Below are 18,172 nucleotides of genomic sequence, written 5' to 3'. Positions count from 1 at the left end.
GGTCACATGGTACTGATGGTAGGTGAGCAGACAGAAGTTGTGTCAGTGCACAGAGAGGGCTCTCAGTCTGGGGCGAGCGCTCTAGTGAGCGTGGACGGATGCTTTGGCAGTAGTCCTGGCAGCGGCAGCGGCAGGCAGTGGTGGTGGCAGAAGAGGGGAAGAGGGACGGCCCCGAGACCTACACACACTCACACTTTCAAGTTCCCTTGGAGGGAGAGGAGTTGGGGCTGCAGAAAGAGGAGGCCAGGAGCGGTCCCATCTATCCCATTCCATCCCCCCCTTCCTCTTGCTCCCTGGCTCTGCGAGAGTTCAGGATTTGGGTAGCCATACGTGGCAGCGAGGGCAAAGGGACCGGGAGAGTGGGGACCAGAACCAAAGGTGTAGTGGAAGATGCCCATCCTGCTGTTCCTCATAGATACGTCCGCCTCCATGAACCAGCGCACTGACCTGGGCACCTCCTACTTGGACATTGCCAAAGGCGCTGTGGAGTTATTCTTGAAGGTAAAAGGAGGGGAGAGGAGAGATGGGGGTCGCTCCTGCGGGATGGGGGGGTTGGACTGAGGTGCTTCTGTAACGTTTGTATCGCTTCCCCTCGTTTCCTACGCGATCCCTCCGTCATCCCTCGCCCCGCAGCTGCGAGCCCGGGACCCAGCCAGCCGCGGAGATAGGTACATGCTGGTCACCTATGATGAGCCTCCGTACTGCATCAAGGTAAACAGGCCAGCGGGGGAGCGGCGGGCGGGAAGAGCGTGCGCGTCCGCCAGCCTGAGCTGCTGATCCCCTTTTGCCTCCGCCCGTGGCGATTCTGCGTCGCCCTGCGGGACAGGCTTGGGTGCCGGGCGCCAAAGGCCAGGGGGCACAGGGGCGGTCAGAGGCGGCCAGGGGGTCGCAGAGAGGGGCTCGAGAATGGGCAGCCCGTGCAGAGAAGGCACAGGAGGGCCGAGCTCCTAGAGCGACGGCCGCGGAAGATGGCGGACATTTTGCTTTTGTATGAGGCAGCCGGAGGCAGGGTGAGGGCGCTGCTGAGATGGAAAGGAGGGAGGGGAGGAGGCCAAGGAAGGAGGGCTCAAGGCCCTTGGTAAGGCTGTGGCCCCTTCGCCTGGGACTCCGCCCCAACGTGCTCCTAGCCCAGCGCGGGCTTTCCTGCTGCCCGGGCTCCTCCTCTGGACCCTCCTTCCATCCCTCGGCCCGCCCTGCCTGGGCTTCCTCTCCCTCCTCCCGCTCTCGTCCGCTTCTCCTCCACCCCATCTTCCCCTCCTCTTCCTGCCCAGCGCAGGGTGGCACTAGAGCGGGCCTCTGGGAGCTGCTCCTTTGCATTCGAGCCCGTGGACCCCGCCCCCGCCCCTTCTACCCCTCCCGCTCCCCGGCCCCTCCCGCTCCTCCTGCGCCCCCACCCGTTTGGAAATGGTAAGCCTATGCTGCTCCCAGCTCCCAGACCCTGCCTGCTCCTTTCTGCTCTCAGCTCAGTCAGGTTTAGTCCGGCTCTCAGTTACCTTAGCGACCGTTGCTGTTTCATTGGAAATTCCTGCAAAGAAACCACCAAATGTGTGTGTGTGGGGGGGGGGTGTCTGCGCAGAACCTTCTTAGGGAACTGGTTTAACAGGGGCCAGAGGTTCAGGGAGCTGGCCTACCTATTTGCATCCGAAATTAGGTTTGCTCTTAGCTGCATAGGGATTTGCCAAGGGCACGATTGGACTCAGAGCAGATGCACTAGTCAAATTCGATGATTTGATTCGCAGGGGCTGACCCTTAGCCTCCGTCGGGTAGTTTTTTGTGTTCCCATAATGAAGAGATAAAGAACGGGTTTGCCTGTAGTGGCTTGATAAGAGGGACTCAAACTGTTAAATCATCCTGCATGAGGATTGAGCTCGCATGTTGAAATTTTAGAAGGTTGTTACCATTATCCCTGATGTCTTTTGCCAGTGCGTGTGTCCTCTCTCTCCATCCCAAATCATCTCAGTAAATTAAGAGGATGTTCAGTCTGGATGTGTTGTAAGCCTTGGTCTAGTGGGTTGTTCTAATGAAAAATACCTCTCAAGGTGAGTAAGTTAGTCAAAGAATATTCTTTCAGACATAATGAAAGCCAAGAGACTTATTTGGTAAGTCTCAGCTTTGATTAAAAGTTTAATTTGTAGGCTCCTCCTAACCCTATTCTGGCTTTATTGCTTTGTTTTCAATTTTTGTTTAGCTACCCCCCCCCCCAAATCGAGCTACTAGACATCTTGCAAAATGCCATATGTCTTTAGAAAATGGCAGCTTTCCAGGCCAGTCTGGGCTAACATAATTGCAAGCATAGGGTTGGAGACCTAAGTTTCAGTGACGGAGGGAGCACTTACAAATAGGAAGCTTTGCAAACATTCTGTCGTCACCAGAGAAAAATAAAATCTGATCAGAGTCCGAATGTTTCCATCTTTTGACAACAGTAAGAGCCTATGCCATTTGTAGTGTGCCTATTTGAAGATATACTCAGTAATTTGAAGCAGTGGAGGGGCTAAGCTACAAAACTGTGGACCTATCTTTTTCTTTTTGTTTTATTTGTCAAGACAGGGTTTCTCTAGCTTTGGAGCCTGTCCTGGAACTAGCTCTTGTAGACCAGGCTGGTCTAGAACTCCCTATCTTTTTCTTTAAAGGTACAACTTACTGAGCATTTTGTGAGGCCTCATAACAGTTCCTAAAACAGTTTTGGAGTTATAGGAATGACATGACTGCCTGTCATGGTATTGCATGCCTTTAATCACAGCACTCAGAAGGCAGAGGAAGACAGATCTTTATGAGTTTGAGGCCAGTGTAGTCAGTGTAGTCCACACAGGAAGTTCTAGGTCAGCCATGGTTATATAGTGAGACACTTCGAGAGAGAGAGAGAGAGAGAGAGAGAGAGAGAGAGAGAGAGAAAAGAATTACATCACAGTTTACAGTCTTTCCTTCCCTTGAAAGGAATAGACTGTTTTGCTCCACTTTGACAGCCATTCTTGTATCTTGTTAAGTCTAGCAGTGGAATCCCGTGGTCCTACTAGTTTCTTCAGTGTGAGGGACACAACTCAGGCCCTTCTGAGTGCTAGGCAAGTGTTCTGCCCTGAGCTACATTCCCAGCCAGTGTGCTTAGTTATACTCTGCTTTCCCTACTTCTTTTATGTAGTGAATTATACTGAGTTGCCACATACTTTGTTTGTTTTTTGGTTTTTCGAGACAGGGTTTCTCTGTGACTTTGGAGCCTGTCCTGGAACTAGCTCTTGTAGACCAGGCTGGTCTCGAACTCACGGAGATCCACCTGCCTCTGCCTCCCGAGCGCTGGGATTAAAGGCGTACACCACCACCGCCTGGTTTACGATGTACTTTTCAATAGCTGTGTATCTTAGGCACTTGTTTATCAGTATTTGTATATGGAACAGAAGAAATTGTTCAATATTATTTTAGTGAAAATTTCTCTTTAGCTCTTTTTATCCTACCACTTTTCATTTTCATTTTTTGCCTTAAACAAGAAGCATTCTCTGTAGACCAGGCTGGCCTCAAACTCACAGAGATCCCCCCGCCTCTGGCTCCCTAGTGCTGGGATTAAAGGCATGAGCCACCATTGCCCAGCTCTCCTTTGATATCTTTTCCCTGTAGGTCAAATGTGAGAAGATACTTAGTATACTATGTTTAATTATTAATCACTTCATCTTAGTCTTTATGCCTTCCCGAGCCTTTTCAGGGTCTTCATTTTATCCGGGTGAAAGGAAAGGTTAAGAATCTAATAATATTCTTGTCCTTCACCAACATTACTATTGATAAATCATATCTGGGTAAGAGTTTTCTGAATTTCTCTTTTGGACACTACCTCCTGCCTAGCCCACCTCTCTCCTCTGCCTGTAAGAACTTAGCTCTTTTGCTTTTTAGGGTTGTAGCTGGCTTAGAAATTCATAAACCTCAGAGCTTCTGGTGATATTTTCTTTGCAAAGTTCAGTATAGATTTTCACTTGCTAGTGCCTGAGAACCCTGTAGGTCTGTTTTCTCTCACACCTGCTAACAAACAGGTCCTTCTCTGATTGTCAGCAGGCATTTTAGTTCCTCCTTGAAACTTCACTGTTTGCTAGGGGCCGGAGGCCCGTGCAGCAAAGTGATGGTTTGCTAGTGTTTTATTGGTAGCAAATTGTTCTGCAGAATAGATGGAGTGAGTCTTATTTTCACGGTCTCCGAGGCTGCAGAAACAGTGTAACAGTTTACTTCTCAGATCTGGATTATATCCAGCTTTGAATGCCTCCAAATGACTTTTATTCTGCTAGCAGGCCCTCTTCTGTTGCAGCTGTAATAGGCATGAATGGTGCATTTGCTTGGGAGATTTCTTTTTAACAGGCATGCAACTCTTCCCAGTATATCCACTTACAAGCTTTGAGACCAAATCTGTGGGAGAAATTATTGCAAGAGTAGTTTTTCACTAACGTGTGCTGTTGGGTATGTAATATATAGCATTTCACCAAAGACGTAGTAACTTTGCATTGCATACCTCTTGGCACATAGCTGTCGGCTCTTTTAATATTGCTCATACCTGTTCCTTTTGCAGCACTCTGTCTGTGGGTGGAATTAAGCTTGGTTTAGGGACCACATAGAATTGAAAATATCGTGTGTTAAATCTGTGTTAGTGTTGCTTTGTAGACATGTTTCATACATTGTGTTACAAGTATTAACACTATATATATATATATATATATATGTGCAGTATATTTTCAGTGTACATCGCTAGGATACCACTGTTTAGTATTTCGTAATTTCCAGTGTGTCCTTAGAAGAAGAATATAGTACAGGGCTGTAAAAATGTTGTGTGAGGGGTTTTGTGGCATAGTTCTTAATGGTCTTGGCTGAGATTCTGCTGTCTTGTATGTTTTGTTTTGTTATGAATCATAATTTCTGTTTATTCTGTGACCGAGAGAGGCGGGCTTGTCAGAGGCAAGCAAGCCATTAGCCTGAGCTCTCTCCTACTAAAAGTATTCAAAGTGGTTTCATATTGGAAGCTACTTTATTAAAATTATTTTTATTTATAGGAAATTATTTTTAACATAACCCAGAATCGCTTTTCCCGAAATAGTTGAAATACATGTATAAATAGTGGTCAGAAGTATGTTATAAATAAGAGGAGGTAATGTTTCAAAGAAGCCCTCTAAAGCAGTAATTAGAAAACATACCCCATTGAAAAACGTGAGCGACTGTCTTGGGTGTCGCTCTCTAATGCATTGGGTAGCTACTTTTGCGTATTGGTGTCTGCATGCCTTTGTCAATAGGAACTGGAAAGCAGAAGAATTCTGGCCTATAGACTAAGGAAGTAAACTAAAGTTTTTAAGAAATGATACCTGTAACAGACATTTCTTAGGATTTTAAGTAGGTGATTACAGGATCAACTCTTTTTTTTTTTTTGCGGGGGGAGTCAATATGGAGTTTCTTTGTATAACAGTCCTGGCTGTCCTGGAACTCGCTTTGGAGACCAGGCTGGCCTTAGAATTCAAGAGATCCATTTGCTTCTGACTCTCAAGTGCTGGGATTAAAGACGTGCAGCACCGTGGCCTGCCTAAAGGGGCATCTTTTAAGGGAGTCCTCTATTATGATGACTAAGACTCTGTAGAAATGTTTTTGGGGGTGAAATAGCAGCAACCTAACCTGTGAGAGCCATCTTAGGTAATAATGCAAGACACTTTTCAAACTCAAAATCCCCAAATGCTCAAAAGCAGCACACACTCACTTTGGTGATGAATTGTTGGCCCCATGATTTTGTTTGCCCCTCCCCTTTGGAATAACATCTTTCTCTATGTTGCCCTGGCTACCTGGAAACTCTTTATGCAAGACCAGGCTAGTTTGGAACTCACAGAGATTAGCCTGCCTTTGCCTCCCAGGTGCTGGGATGAACTGTATGTACCACCATGCCTAGCTTGATTTTGGCTTTCTGTCTCACTTTCCTTCCTCACTAGCCATGTGAAACATTTGACAGTAGTTATTGTGAAACAAGAAAAAGAGAGAAAAAGACTTAACTGTAGAAGACTACATCTCTGGCAAAGGTGTAATTTTTAAAACACAGCGTTCAGATTATGGATCAGCTGGAAGATTCTAGGAGAAAATGGTGACATTGTACTAATTCATCTGCATTGTATCCCAAGCCTTTCTTGTGTCCATTCATTGCCAGCACTTGTCACCTGGGTCACTGTGGTAGCTAGTCGTTCTTCCCCTTTATTGCTAAGTTTGTTGGTCTTTAAAGAAAATGAGCTAGTCATTCTCCTATGAGAAATCCGACAGACATTGGACATGGTGGCTCATGCTTGTAATCACAGCCTGACCTACGTATTGATACCTTTTCTCCAAACCCAAACCAAACCCAGCATGGTGGCATACTCCTGTGAATCCAGCATTTGGAAGGCTGAGGCAGAAGGATTTACATGAGCTCTCAGCTGTCTTGGATTGCATAGTGAATTCCAAGATAGCCTGGGCTACAAAGTGAGATACTGTTTCCAAAAACTTGAATAAAATAAGAGAAAAAAAGTGTTTTCAAATCCTTCAGGATTCTATATTAGATGTCAGAATAAAGCACATGAACCTTGAGCTAGATACTAGCAATGGCCTTGATCTGGACCTGTGTTGCTTTTCCAACAGTGTCTCTCCGTTTTCTTCTTTTCAAACCAACCCAGGCTCCAGTCACCAGGAGAAAGGAAGCTCTCGTCCCCAAGCTCACTTAGCTCTCACTTCCATGTCATTGCCCATGTCATTCTCTGTAACTTGGACATATTTCAACTTCATTTAGTTCTGTTTGATCCAGGGTATCGCTAGGTAGCCCAGACTGACTTTGAATTTTGAACAGTCCTCCTGCCTCAGCTTCCTGAGTGCTGAGATTACAGGCTTGAGGCACCTTATTGGGCTCTGTTTTTCTCTCTCTTCTGTCTGCCTCAGCCTCCTGAGTGCTAGAATTAAAGGCATGTCTGCTGCCTGCCACTCCCAGTCAATGTCCACCCTTCAATGTACATTCTCCAAAGTGATCTGGCTCCTCTTTCCCACTCCCTCTCCAGGCACTCTAGCAACTCCCCTTGTGATTCCCTAACTCTGCTCTCTTAATACTTTCTCCTTAGCTGCCTTCTGCATTTAGCACTGTATTACTATATGTGTGTATGTGTGTGTATGTGTGTGGTGTGTGTGTGTGTGTGTGTGTGTGTGGTACGTGGTGCTGTGTTGGTTTTGGAGGTAGAATCCAAGGCTTCATGCATGCTAGGCAAACGTTTTGCTGCCAAGATACATCCACATCTCCTAGCATGTTAACTGTGTTAGTGTTCATCTTGAGCTCCCTAATACGAGCATTTTAAAGGCGTGTATTCGAACACAGGGATATTTGTACCTCTAGTACTAGAGAGGCCCTAGGTCTTAGTAGGTACTCAAACAGGAAAGAATATTTCTGGCAATGTGTATACACAAAAGCCTCCTCCTCCCCTCACCCCCATCTTTGAGACTTCTCTCTAGATAGTAATCACCATTAACAATGCTAATTTCCCCTCACTGCCCACAGTCCCTCTTTCTTCAGGGAAATGCAACTTTTATCACTGCTGTGATACCATCAAAATGGTGCTTCCCAAGGATGGTCTGACAGTGCCTCCCCACTTCTGCAGTCTCTGCGTGCATTTAGAGTTATTGAACAACCTCTGTGCACCGGGCTTTGTTGTACAGACCTAGGGTAATACCAAGAAACAGCCAGCTCAAGGGGAGAGCGGGAGTCCTAGAGTGCTGGACTCAACCAAAGGGCTGGAGGTGAAGGAGTGAGGGTGTGTAATTCTCTGAGAACTCAGGTGGTCTCATCCGAATTCTGACTCGTGCAGACGGAAGGCATGCGAATTTTAAAAACTGACAAGCGACTGTTTGTATATTTCTCCTGAGAAGAAGGTGTCTGGGGGGGATTTGGAGAAAAGACGGGCAGCTGTGTTGTCTGCCTCTGTTTGCTTAGTATTTCACAGCACTTGTCGAAGCAGGGCCAGCGTGGAGAGGAAGTGGCAAGGTGCTGTCATGCAGGAGGTTTAGTTGAAGTTGCCTGCTTTTCAGTTAGTGCTGGCTACTGGAAAGTATTTGATCTCGGCACTGGGATCGGGGATGCAGGGGCCAGGTGCAGGTAAGAAGGCAAATATTTTCCTTTTCAGTTTGTCTTCGCTTCTGGAAGAGAATCCGAACTGCCGAGAACACAGGGTTCTTAGTTCCATAGTAGCCAAACAAGGCATCTGTTCTATGTCGTGGGGGAGAAATGTGCTTTCTAGGGAAGGGCCAGATTGAAGGGGCCTCTGTGGGGGTGGGGGTGGGATCGGAATAAAGAAAACATAACTCCTTTCATTTAGATCTTTAAACGGGAGTCTCCTGTTCCCTTAGAGATCTAGTCCAAGCCCACGGGTAGTTGTTGGAAGCCTGGTATACTTATCTCTTGACTACAGGGTTGCCTGTGATGGTTGACTTCCCAGAGCTTCCTCCCCAGGAAAGCCTTTTAACCCATAGAGGTCTCTCGGCCATAGAACTATTGTATTTATTCTTCTTTCTTTTGGTAAATGAGTTTGGGTTTCCAGCTTGATTTGTTAAAAACACATCCATTGCTCCACTCCCCCTTTCTTCCTCAGAGCTTTCTGTCAGGGCTTGGCTCTTCCAGTGCTGGGTGAGGATTTGGAAAAGGCTCCAATAGAGACAGCAAGGGGCTGAGATGGCAGAGGCGTCGGCATGTCTTTTTCAAATATGCCAGCTAGTCCTACTTTTTACAGTGGCTTATGTGTTTTTCTGTTGGCCTTGTTCTCATTGGCATAGGCCACCCTGGTGCATGTGTGGAGGTCAGAAGGTGTTGGGTCTCCCCTTCCACTGTGTGGAGGCAGGGGTAGGACTGTGGTCGGCAGGCTGGGAATAAGTATTGACCCATGTCAGTGGCCCAAGATTTTATATTTTTCTGTTGTTCAGCATAGCGTCCACAAGCCATGTGATTGCTGAGCCCTTCAAAAGGGATGGTTTATAAGTGTGCTGGACAATGCAAATATATTTTTCTTCTATTTTTTGTTAAATAAATTCCATAATAATCCAGTTATTTTTTTCTTTTTTGGTGTGTGTCTCAGTGTGTGTATGTATGTGTGTGTGTTCTTACCATGTTGCTTAGGCTGGCCTCGAACCCCTGGGATCAAGTGATTTTTCCTGCTGCTAACTACCTGTTTAGAGGCCTTTAGAGACTGATGTATAGGCACATATCACCATCCTTAGCTTTCACTTTTTTTAAAAAAAAAAAGTGGCTGCCTGGAAATATAAAGTGACGTACATGACTTACACTGCATTTCCGTGAGCAGGGCCGCTCTGTCCTTTTTCTGAATGTAGTTTCTGGTGTTCAGGCCCTGGAAATTGTTCTGAAGGGGAGGATCCTTTCTCTCAGAGTCCTGTTTAAAATGAACACCATCATAAAGGCCTCATTTATACATGAAAGGTTGTCTTACAGTTCAGAGTTGACGGCTCGATAACCCTCAGCCCTGGGGCAAAATATGAAAGCATCCTATTCTTGGCTGTACCAAAAGCTAGTTTGGTTGCTTAGGTTTTTGGATGCAGTTGCTGACCCAACTGGTTGGGTTAGAATTTTTTTCCTGGGCTAAGTATAATGTAGTACACATGTGAACGAATCTAACTGTGATAATTCAGGATTCCATTTGCAACATGTTTTCATTGGTGTCACTAAACGTTTCAGGCTTTCAGTGCTGTTAAAGTATTTATTAAGGTCTTTACTGTGCCCCTTATTAGAGTTCCCTAGCTACTTGGCTTCAGATTCCCCGGGAAAAGTATGATAAAGAATCCACTTTTCAGCTCAGCATAGTGCAAACCTAAAAAACCAAAGGGAGCTTGAATTGTTTTCTCACGGAGGTTTTAATGCTCCTTGCACAGCCCTGTCTTCTCATGGGAAGTCATCAGAGGTCTGAAAGGGGAGTGATTCCTAGTGGTGGGGTGGTCCACCTGGCAAGAAAGTACCTAGGAGTTTTGCCTCCTGGGGATTCGACTTCCTAATGGGGTTTCCAGGGCCATCTGATTGCATTGTTTCTATAAAGGCTCCAATTTGAAGGATAAATGTGTAATTATGAGCCCGCAAGTACAGATAAGCCTGCTAATAACATGCAAAAGATGTGGGAGGGGCTAGAGTGGGGCTCAGTGCTGCATTAATTGAGTGTGTGAGGCCCGGCACTAGAAGGAAGAGTTTAGAGCCAAGGTTTAGGTCCTCCTAAATCCTATCTTATGGTCAAATGTGTTGTTTAGACCGTATGGCATGCCATATAGTTTAGATATGAATTGACTTGTATCTGCTTCCTTGGAAAAGTGAGCACTCAAACTCTTGCTTTCTAATAATAGCAGCTGATGCCTACTGAGCAAGGCTTATATACAGGGCAGTTTGCCAGTGAATATAAGGTGTTTATTTAGTTTATCTCCCCTGTCAGCCTGTGTCAAAGGTATTATTATCAGCACTTAGTTGATAAGTCAGAGACGTTTATCTGGGGCCCAGAGAGGCTAGGCAACACAGCTGATAGCCGCGTGCCTCCAGTCCAGAGACTCTTCTAAGATGATAGAGCGTAGGAACCACCCAGCCAGGGGAAATGACTGCGGCAAATGTTATTTTTATTGGCTGGCTGGTTGGCTACTTCTAGGTGACTATTAGTGTACATATTCTGCCTTTGCTATCTCCCAGCTGGACCCCTCTTTAGCACAGATGTGGAGTCATTCGGATGCAGAGCGGATGGAGCTTGAGATAGGGTACATTATGTCTATTCTGGCAAGTGGGGAAGCTGAGGAGGCCTGGTAAGAACAGCAGCAGGTTGGCAAACTGGCTTACTCAGAGATGGCTAGAAATGACTGTTTCTTTGCTTTACCAGTAATGATAAACATTACTGTTGTGAGGGAAGAAAAGCATTTAGTGCCCTCCACAGAAGACGCTTGGTAGACGTCTTCTAATCTGTAACCTGTAGTTGAAGCAGGATTTTTGTTGTTGTTTTGCTTTTAAAATTTATTTAGTTATTATGGATACAGCTTCTGCCTGCATGTATGCCTGCACACTAGAAGAGGGCACCAGATCTCATTACAGATGGTTGTGAGCCACCATGTGGGTGCTGGGAATTGATCTCAGGACTTCTGGGAAAAGCAGCCAGTGCTCTTAGCCTCTGAACCATCTCTCTCCAACCCCAGACACTTGTCACTCTGCCTCCCCTGCTGGTCCTCCTTTCATCCAGATCTCCCATGCTCCTCAAAGCGTGCACCAGACACAGCTCTCTCTTACTTATTTAGATGACCTGCAATGGAGAGGAGGGTTTCAAAGAAGAACCAACGTGGCAGAATGACCACTGAGGTCTTGACTGGGAAAACACTACATGCAGACTTTTGTGGTAGTGTGCCACAGGCTCACAGAAAAAGCAGAGCTTTGTATAAATTCTCCTGATTCTACAATTCGTTACTACTTGCCATGTTTTAATTCAGCGGTTCTCAACCTGTGGGTCTCAGCCCCTTGGGCAGAGAGGGGGCGAGGGGGGCAGCAGTGAGTTCACTGGGCTCGTTTATCAGATATCCTGCATATCAGATATTTATATTGATTCATAATAGTAGCAAAATTACGGTTATGAAGTAGCAATGAAAATAATGTTAGGGTTGGAGGTCAGCACAGCATGAGGAACTGTATTAAAGGGTCACAGCATCGGGAACCACTGTTCTAATTACTCACATCCTGCCCCTTGGCTTGAATAACCAGGTAAACTTAGTACCCACAGCCAAACTCTGGGATGTGAATGCTCTTGAACAAAAGACTCAGCAGTTTTATTTGTGCAGCCAAGAAATACTACTGTTGAGAAAATATGGTTTATTAAAGCCTTAGGGTTTCTTTCCTTTAGAACTACTTGGGCAGGGCTGATGAGATTTTATTGGGCAAAACCACTGACGTCACAGGCCTGGCAACCTGAGTGTGAGCCTCAGAAGCCACTGAAGGTGGAGGGAAAGAACTGACTTCACAAAGTTGTCCTCTGACCTCTGCATTTGTACCGGGTCACATGGTCTCACACACATGCACAGTAATAAGAAATACAAATTAAAAAAGAATGCCTTGGGGGCTGGAGAGATGGCTCAGTGGTTAGAGCACTGCCTGCTCTTCCAAAGGTCCTGAGTTCAATTCCCAGCAACCACATGGTGGCTCACAGCCATCTGTAATGGGGTCTGTTGCCCTCTTCATACTCACAGACAGAATATTGTATACATAATAAATAAATAAACAAATAAATAAATAAATAAATAAATATTACAAAAAAAGAATGCCTTGGGCTTTTGCATTACTTCCCAAGGAGTTTACTAATGTTTCTTCCCCTTGCCCTTAGCTAAATTTAAAAGTAGCTGCCTCTTCTTTCCAGAAACTTGTCACTTCCTCTAGTCTGCTTCTCTGCTTTTCTATCTTAGCTCCTAAGTTTTTTCTTTGTGGAATGAATGCATCCTGCTCTTTCTTTCTTTCCTTCCTTCCTTCCTTCCTTTCTTTCTTTCTGTTTTTTTTTTTTTGTAGACCTGGCTGACTTTGAACTCACAGAGGTCCTCCCGCCTCTGCCTCCTGAGTGCTGGAATTAAAGGCACGCGCCACCACCGCCTGGCGAACATCCTGCACTTTTCATAGTTTCAGCCATTCTGTCTGTACGGATGCTTCCCACTTTCTGTTTTTCACCCAGGTCTCTCAGCTGACTCTGATATGTCTTCCGTCACGGGTAGAGCATCCACAGATCTAAACCTTCTGTACTCCCACTTTTTAATCACTTAGGATTGACAGCAAACCGTGATGCAGCTTTGATTCTTTCTTTCCATCTTTTTTCCTGTGACCTAGCTGGCATCCCTTTGAAATACCTCCTACACGCCTGTCTTAAACTAGGTTTTGCTGTCATTACTTCAGTCCAAGCGCTCAATGTTTGAATGCTTTGAACATTATACCAACCGTCGGATTGGTCCACCAGGGGCCTCCCATGGTCCTTCTCTCCACTCACACCGAATGTTAGCTTTCTTTTAGATTTCATTTCATCACATCACCCTCCCCAAGAACCTTCAAAGACTCTCCATGCCTACAGGGTCACGTCTAGCTTGCTTGGTTTTTTAGAACTCCCTGGTAACTGCTCCGTGTGTCTGTCTATAAATTTATACGTCACCATTTTGGGTCTAACACGCAGCCAGAACATCTCTTAGACCTGCTGAGTGTGATTTGCCCCTCTGCTCGCAACTCTTAGCTTCTCACTTAACAAAGGAGCTAGAGATTCACAGCCAGGCAACTGGAGGCCTGGGGTGGGGAAGGGAGAGGGAAGGAAGTGAACTGAAAGTATCCCATTAAGGGTGTGACTTGGGGGGGGGATGATGTGACAAAAGGTGCTTTTAAACTGCTCTTCTAATGATGGGGGAGAGAGGCTGCTGAGGGAATGGGGGAGGGAGTGGAGTATGACCTGTAATGGTTTGTTAGCCTGAACCAGACCAAGATGGTTTGCTTTATATTGGCCCCCGAAGTTGCCTAGAAGCACATTTGTTTAGTGAGAAGCCCCAGTCTCTGCATTTCTGTCTCCATGGAAGAGAGCCTGCATAACTAGGCAATAGACTGTGGGATTCTTGGGACAGTATCAAACATTTAATTCAGCCATGGCATTGGACTACCGGTAAGGAATCCCTTCTGCCTATTTCTCAAACAGGGATGCCAGTGATGCACAAAGCAGATCTTTCATTCCCATGAGAACTTTTCCACAGGTATATTAACGCTGTAAATTTCATTTTTTTTGAGATAGCCTCTCTCTATAGTCCTGACTGTCCTGGAACTTGCTACCCAGACAAGGCTGGCCTTGAACACAGAGATACTAACCTACCCCTCCCTTCCAGGTGCTAGACTTAAGTGTGCCACCATGCCCTGCGTAAACTGCATTTCAATGTGATGCTTTTACATTATATGTTAAAAGTAGATTCAGTACCTAGGTATCTTTATATAAAGCAAATTTCAAAACCTGGCCATAGTACATCCGGCCTGGAAAGCAACGTTTTCCACTGCCACGATTTCCTGCAGTTCGTGCCATTTTAGTCGTGTGAACATTGCTGGGCGGGAAGGCATGAGACCTAGGTTTTTAACTTGAGTCTGCTACTAATTACACCCATGATCCCTGGGCAAGTCACTTAACCTTTTATGGTGTCAGTTTTTTCATCTGTTAAATGAAAGGATCTGACTGGATTATTTCCATGGTTCCTTCCTGAGAAGGCCTGGAGAAAACTGTAGGACTGGATGGCAGGAAATGGAGTAATTGAGGAATTCCAGGTGATTTAGAAATTACTTGAAGTTTTGGAAAGTAGCTCCTTGGGGTGCTTAATGTGTTCCACTGCACACTTGTTTAAGTTGGCAAGTGGCACCCCAATTTATACTGTTTCTGTTTGCTGCTACAAAGTTTGGTTTTCACACGACTCCTATCAACGATTACTTCAGAATCCAGGTGGTGAAGGTCGATTGAACAGACTCGTTTTCTTTTTATGTGTGGATTTTCAACAATGAAGACATGTTGCTTTTATTTTGTGCAAATCAGTTTATAACTTTTTTGTTATATATTTAAAAACAAGTAGTCCATTGGGAAGAGATGATGTGTAATATTATAAAGTCATAAATGACCATTCTGTTCTGGGCAGCTGTTTTGTTATGTTTGCTCAGTCTCATTCCTGACCATGTGTGTTTTCCCCTAGGCCATTGTGCATTTTTATTATGTATATGTGTTCCATAAAAATGTCACTGTAGCTAGGCTGGATGTCACATAATTGGCTTTCTAGTAGTCAGAAGGCTAAGGCATATGGATTGTGAGTTTGAAACTAGCCTGAGCTATATAGTGAGACTCCTTGGAAAACAAGTCTAATATTGAAAGCAATATTGAAACAAAAGTACATGCAATTTGCACAGTAGTTTTTAAAAATGTTTACTGATTTGTTTCTTTGTGTGTGTGTGTGTGTGTGTGTGTTTGTGTATCTAAGTGCAACTGCCCACAGAGGTCAAAAGAGGGTGCTCGATCTCCTCAGCTGGAGTTGCAAGGGGTTGTGAGCTACCTGATGTGAGTTCTGGGAACCAAATTCACATCCTCTTCCCAAGACAGGGTTTCTCTGTGTAACAGCCCTGGCTGTCCTGGAACTCGCTTTGTAGATAAGGCTGGCCTCGAATTCACAGAGATCCTCTGCCTCCTGAGTGCTGGGATTAAAGGTGAGTGCCGCCGCCATCTGTTTTTTTTTTTTTTTTGTCTTGTCTGAAGCACGTGGATGGACATCAGTAGTCGTACCCATGAAATGATAGCATTCTGTGTTCTCAAGCAGAGAAGTCATTTAGTGAATTAGAATGAACTTTTCACATTTTAGCAAGTTCGAAGACACAGAGGCCGTCAAGAAGTAATTCAAACAAAAAGGAATCCAAGAGAATTGCACAGTCCGTCCTTAAACAAGTATGTTGTAAGAAAGAGCTATACTAATCAAAGAGTAACCAAATGCACTCTTTGAGCCTCCTAAAAGTATCAGTACCTTGAGTCAAATGCAAGAGCCAAAGACTGCTTCTCTGTGACTTTGAGGCTAGCTTCTTCTACATAGCAGGTTCCAGGCTAAAATCGAATAAGAAAAAAAAATGAAAATCTTCACAAAGAAAACCAAGTTAAATAGCTCAGTGTTGAAGGAAATAATGTGTCACAGAGGGTGGCAGAATGTCACGTGAAATGAGACTTTTAGGAGGAGGTAGGTTCACAAAGTGACAATTCCGTTCTCGTGATGATCTTGTGTCTTCCCAATATGGGCTTCCTAAGTTTAACACCTCCCTTCATGGGTAGCTTAGATGAAAACAATTCAAGTGGCTATTTTAGTGATTTCAGCTGCCATGGTGTTCAGTTATCGATACATCTCCTATATAGAGACTGGAGTCCAAAAACAGTTCTGGGTCTGTCTAGAAACTTCATGCGCTTCAGAAGCTGAGGCTGGAGGACTGCCATGAGTTTAAGACCAGCCCACTCTATATATTGAGTTCCAGAGCAGTTTGGGCTATAGAATGAGACCCTGCCTCATAAAAAAAAGCTAAAAGTGGAGCTGGAGAAATGACTCAGCAATTTAAGAGTACTTGTTGCTGTTACAGAGGACCAGAGTTCAGTTCCCAGCACTCACAGGGCAGCTCCCAACCATCTGTGTAACTCCAGTTCTAAGGGATCTGAAGCCCTCTTCTGGCCTCCCTGGACACCACATGTGCATATGGTACCCTACACACCAGCACGCAAAACATGAATAAGATGAAACAAATCATTTTCCTTTTGGGTTTATCGAGACAGCGTTTCTTTGTGTAGCTTCTGGAACTTGTTCTGTAGATCAGGCTGGCCTCGAATTAACAGAGATCTGCCTGCCTCTGCCTCCCGAATGAGCGCTGGGATTAATGGCACATGCTGCCATCACCAAGTGCAAATCAATATTTTTACAAAAAGGACTTTGAACGCCCCCGAAAACAAACCAAAACAAGCCCCCAAAGTGGGGGTGTGTGAGTGGAGAATTGAAGTGTTAGAATCTATTTTAATGATGAGGAGAAAATTCTTGACACTGAAAGTTGAAGTATTTGGCATAAAGCTAAGGGCAGGGACCAAGAGAGAATCCATTTGTCTTCTGGAGAGAGAAGGTTGCTTGGAGAAGCTGGGCAGATCATTTTTTACATCAATCCATCCTTCTCATCAGTTCACTGACACCGAAACTGTTCGTGATGACAAAGATGATATAATATCAAATTGAAGAAGAAAGTGAATTGGTTAAAAAATACTGTTGCAATTGATTTACTCCAATTGTCTGGGTTGCTGCAGAGCAGCTTTCCCTAAACTTATGGAGAGCAGATGGAAAAAAGGAAAACTGTTTATCTTTCAACAAGAGAATTGATGGCCCTGCTATATTTAGACTCTGTGGCTTTAACTTGGGACATCTGGGAAAATACTCAAATCCGTTAATCATCTAGTTTGTAACCATCTACAAAGACGCACAAAGTCTAGAATAGCTCTTTAGCATACCCTTGTGAAGAACAAATACTAGCAGGCTGATTTCATTTCCTTTCATGCAAAACAAAATGTGCGCCTAGGAGGGAAAGCACCGTGTATTGTCTCCCTGGTGTCAACAGCAGCTCTTGTTGTTCGGTCTCTATGAAGGGCTCCCCTCAGCTGGGGAGTCTTGGACCGGACCAGCAGGAGAATGTCAAGATAGGTTGAGGAACGAATGTGCCCCCACATGAGTCAGTGCCGTGGCCCAGCATTAAGCTGGGGGTCATTGGAAGCTGTGCTATTCTAGAGAGATCACTGCCTGCTGTGTGACAGAACTGTAACACGTAAGGGTTTTTTCTTCTCTCTGAAAAGTTTCACTGCGGGTACCTTTCAATAGCTAACCATACTAGAGAATCTCAATAATCTATTTTTATCTTTATAGCTGCTCAGTTTACGCACAGTCTGTAAGGGACACTTCCTACATGGACATTTAAGTGTAGCTGGCTTAACAATCTTTATACATTACTTTGGATGGGAATGTTAACAGTGTTGATTAAACTTATGAATTATGCAAAGTCAAGCAAGGTCACCGATATTTTGGAAAAGGCTTACAAATGACCTTTAGAAATGGAACAGACGCTTTGAGACAGGGCTCTAATGCCACTCCCTCATCCCTCCCCTTCAAGCACAGTTGATCTTCTAACTCCTTCACTTGGTTATACTTGCTGGCATGGTTTAACAGAGGGCAGAGTTCCTCTATTACAAACAACGCTACCTGAGAGAAATGGACTCTGAGAAGTGGGATGCAGTTCTGGATGGGGAGATTTGAGGGTGGGAGGTGAAGGCTGGTAAATGTTTCTTTTTCCTCCTCCATTCGAAGCCAGTAGAGAAGTAGACACAAGAACCAGTGAGAGTCCCTTGGTTGTTTGTTTTTGAGACAGGGTCTGGCTAGCCTCCAGCTAAGTGTCCTCTTGCCTCAGCCTTCCCAAGTGCGGGGATTACAGACATCAGCCATGACAGTCAGCTCTGAGTTCTAAGTAACACCTTTATTCCTGATTCAAATATTACATAATGATACCCCCTCCCCTGTTGTTCTGTTTAGGACTCCCTCATAAGTATATCATATCAGAGAACAAAGAAGGCAATTAAAAGAGGCTTTAGCATATCTGGGAAAG

General features: G+C 44.9%; 1 protein-coding gene across 2 annotated transcripts in view; it reads left to right on the top strand.

The window, feature by feature from the left end:
* Positions 1-281: 281 nt before the first annotated feature.
* LOC121437516 (integrator complex subunit 6-like) overlaps positions 282-18,172 on the top strand; it is a 52,967-nt gene continuing 35,076 nt past the window's right edge. For both annotated transcript variants that reach the window (XM_041637384.1, XM_041637383.1), the window contains exons 1-2: positions 282-501; positions 634-711. In XM_041637384.1, the coding sequence (XP_041493318.1) occupies positions 391-501; positions 634-711 (189 nt within the window). In that variant the 5' untranslated portion in view covers positions 282-390. The remainder of the gene's footprint in view (positions 502-633; positions 712-18,172) is intronic.

The sequence above is a fragment of the Microtus oregoni genome, unplaced genomic scaffold, assembly GCF_018167655.1.
Source record: "Microtus oregoni isolate MIOR12 unplaced genomic scaffold, Mior012 000052F_ref0000163, whole genome shotgun sequence".
Taxonomy (NCBI): domain Eukaryota; kingdom Metazoa; phylum Chordata; class Mammalia; order Rodentia; family Cricetidae; genus Microtus; species Microtus oregoni.
This window is presented reverse-complemented; position numbering and strand designations above follow the sequence as displayed.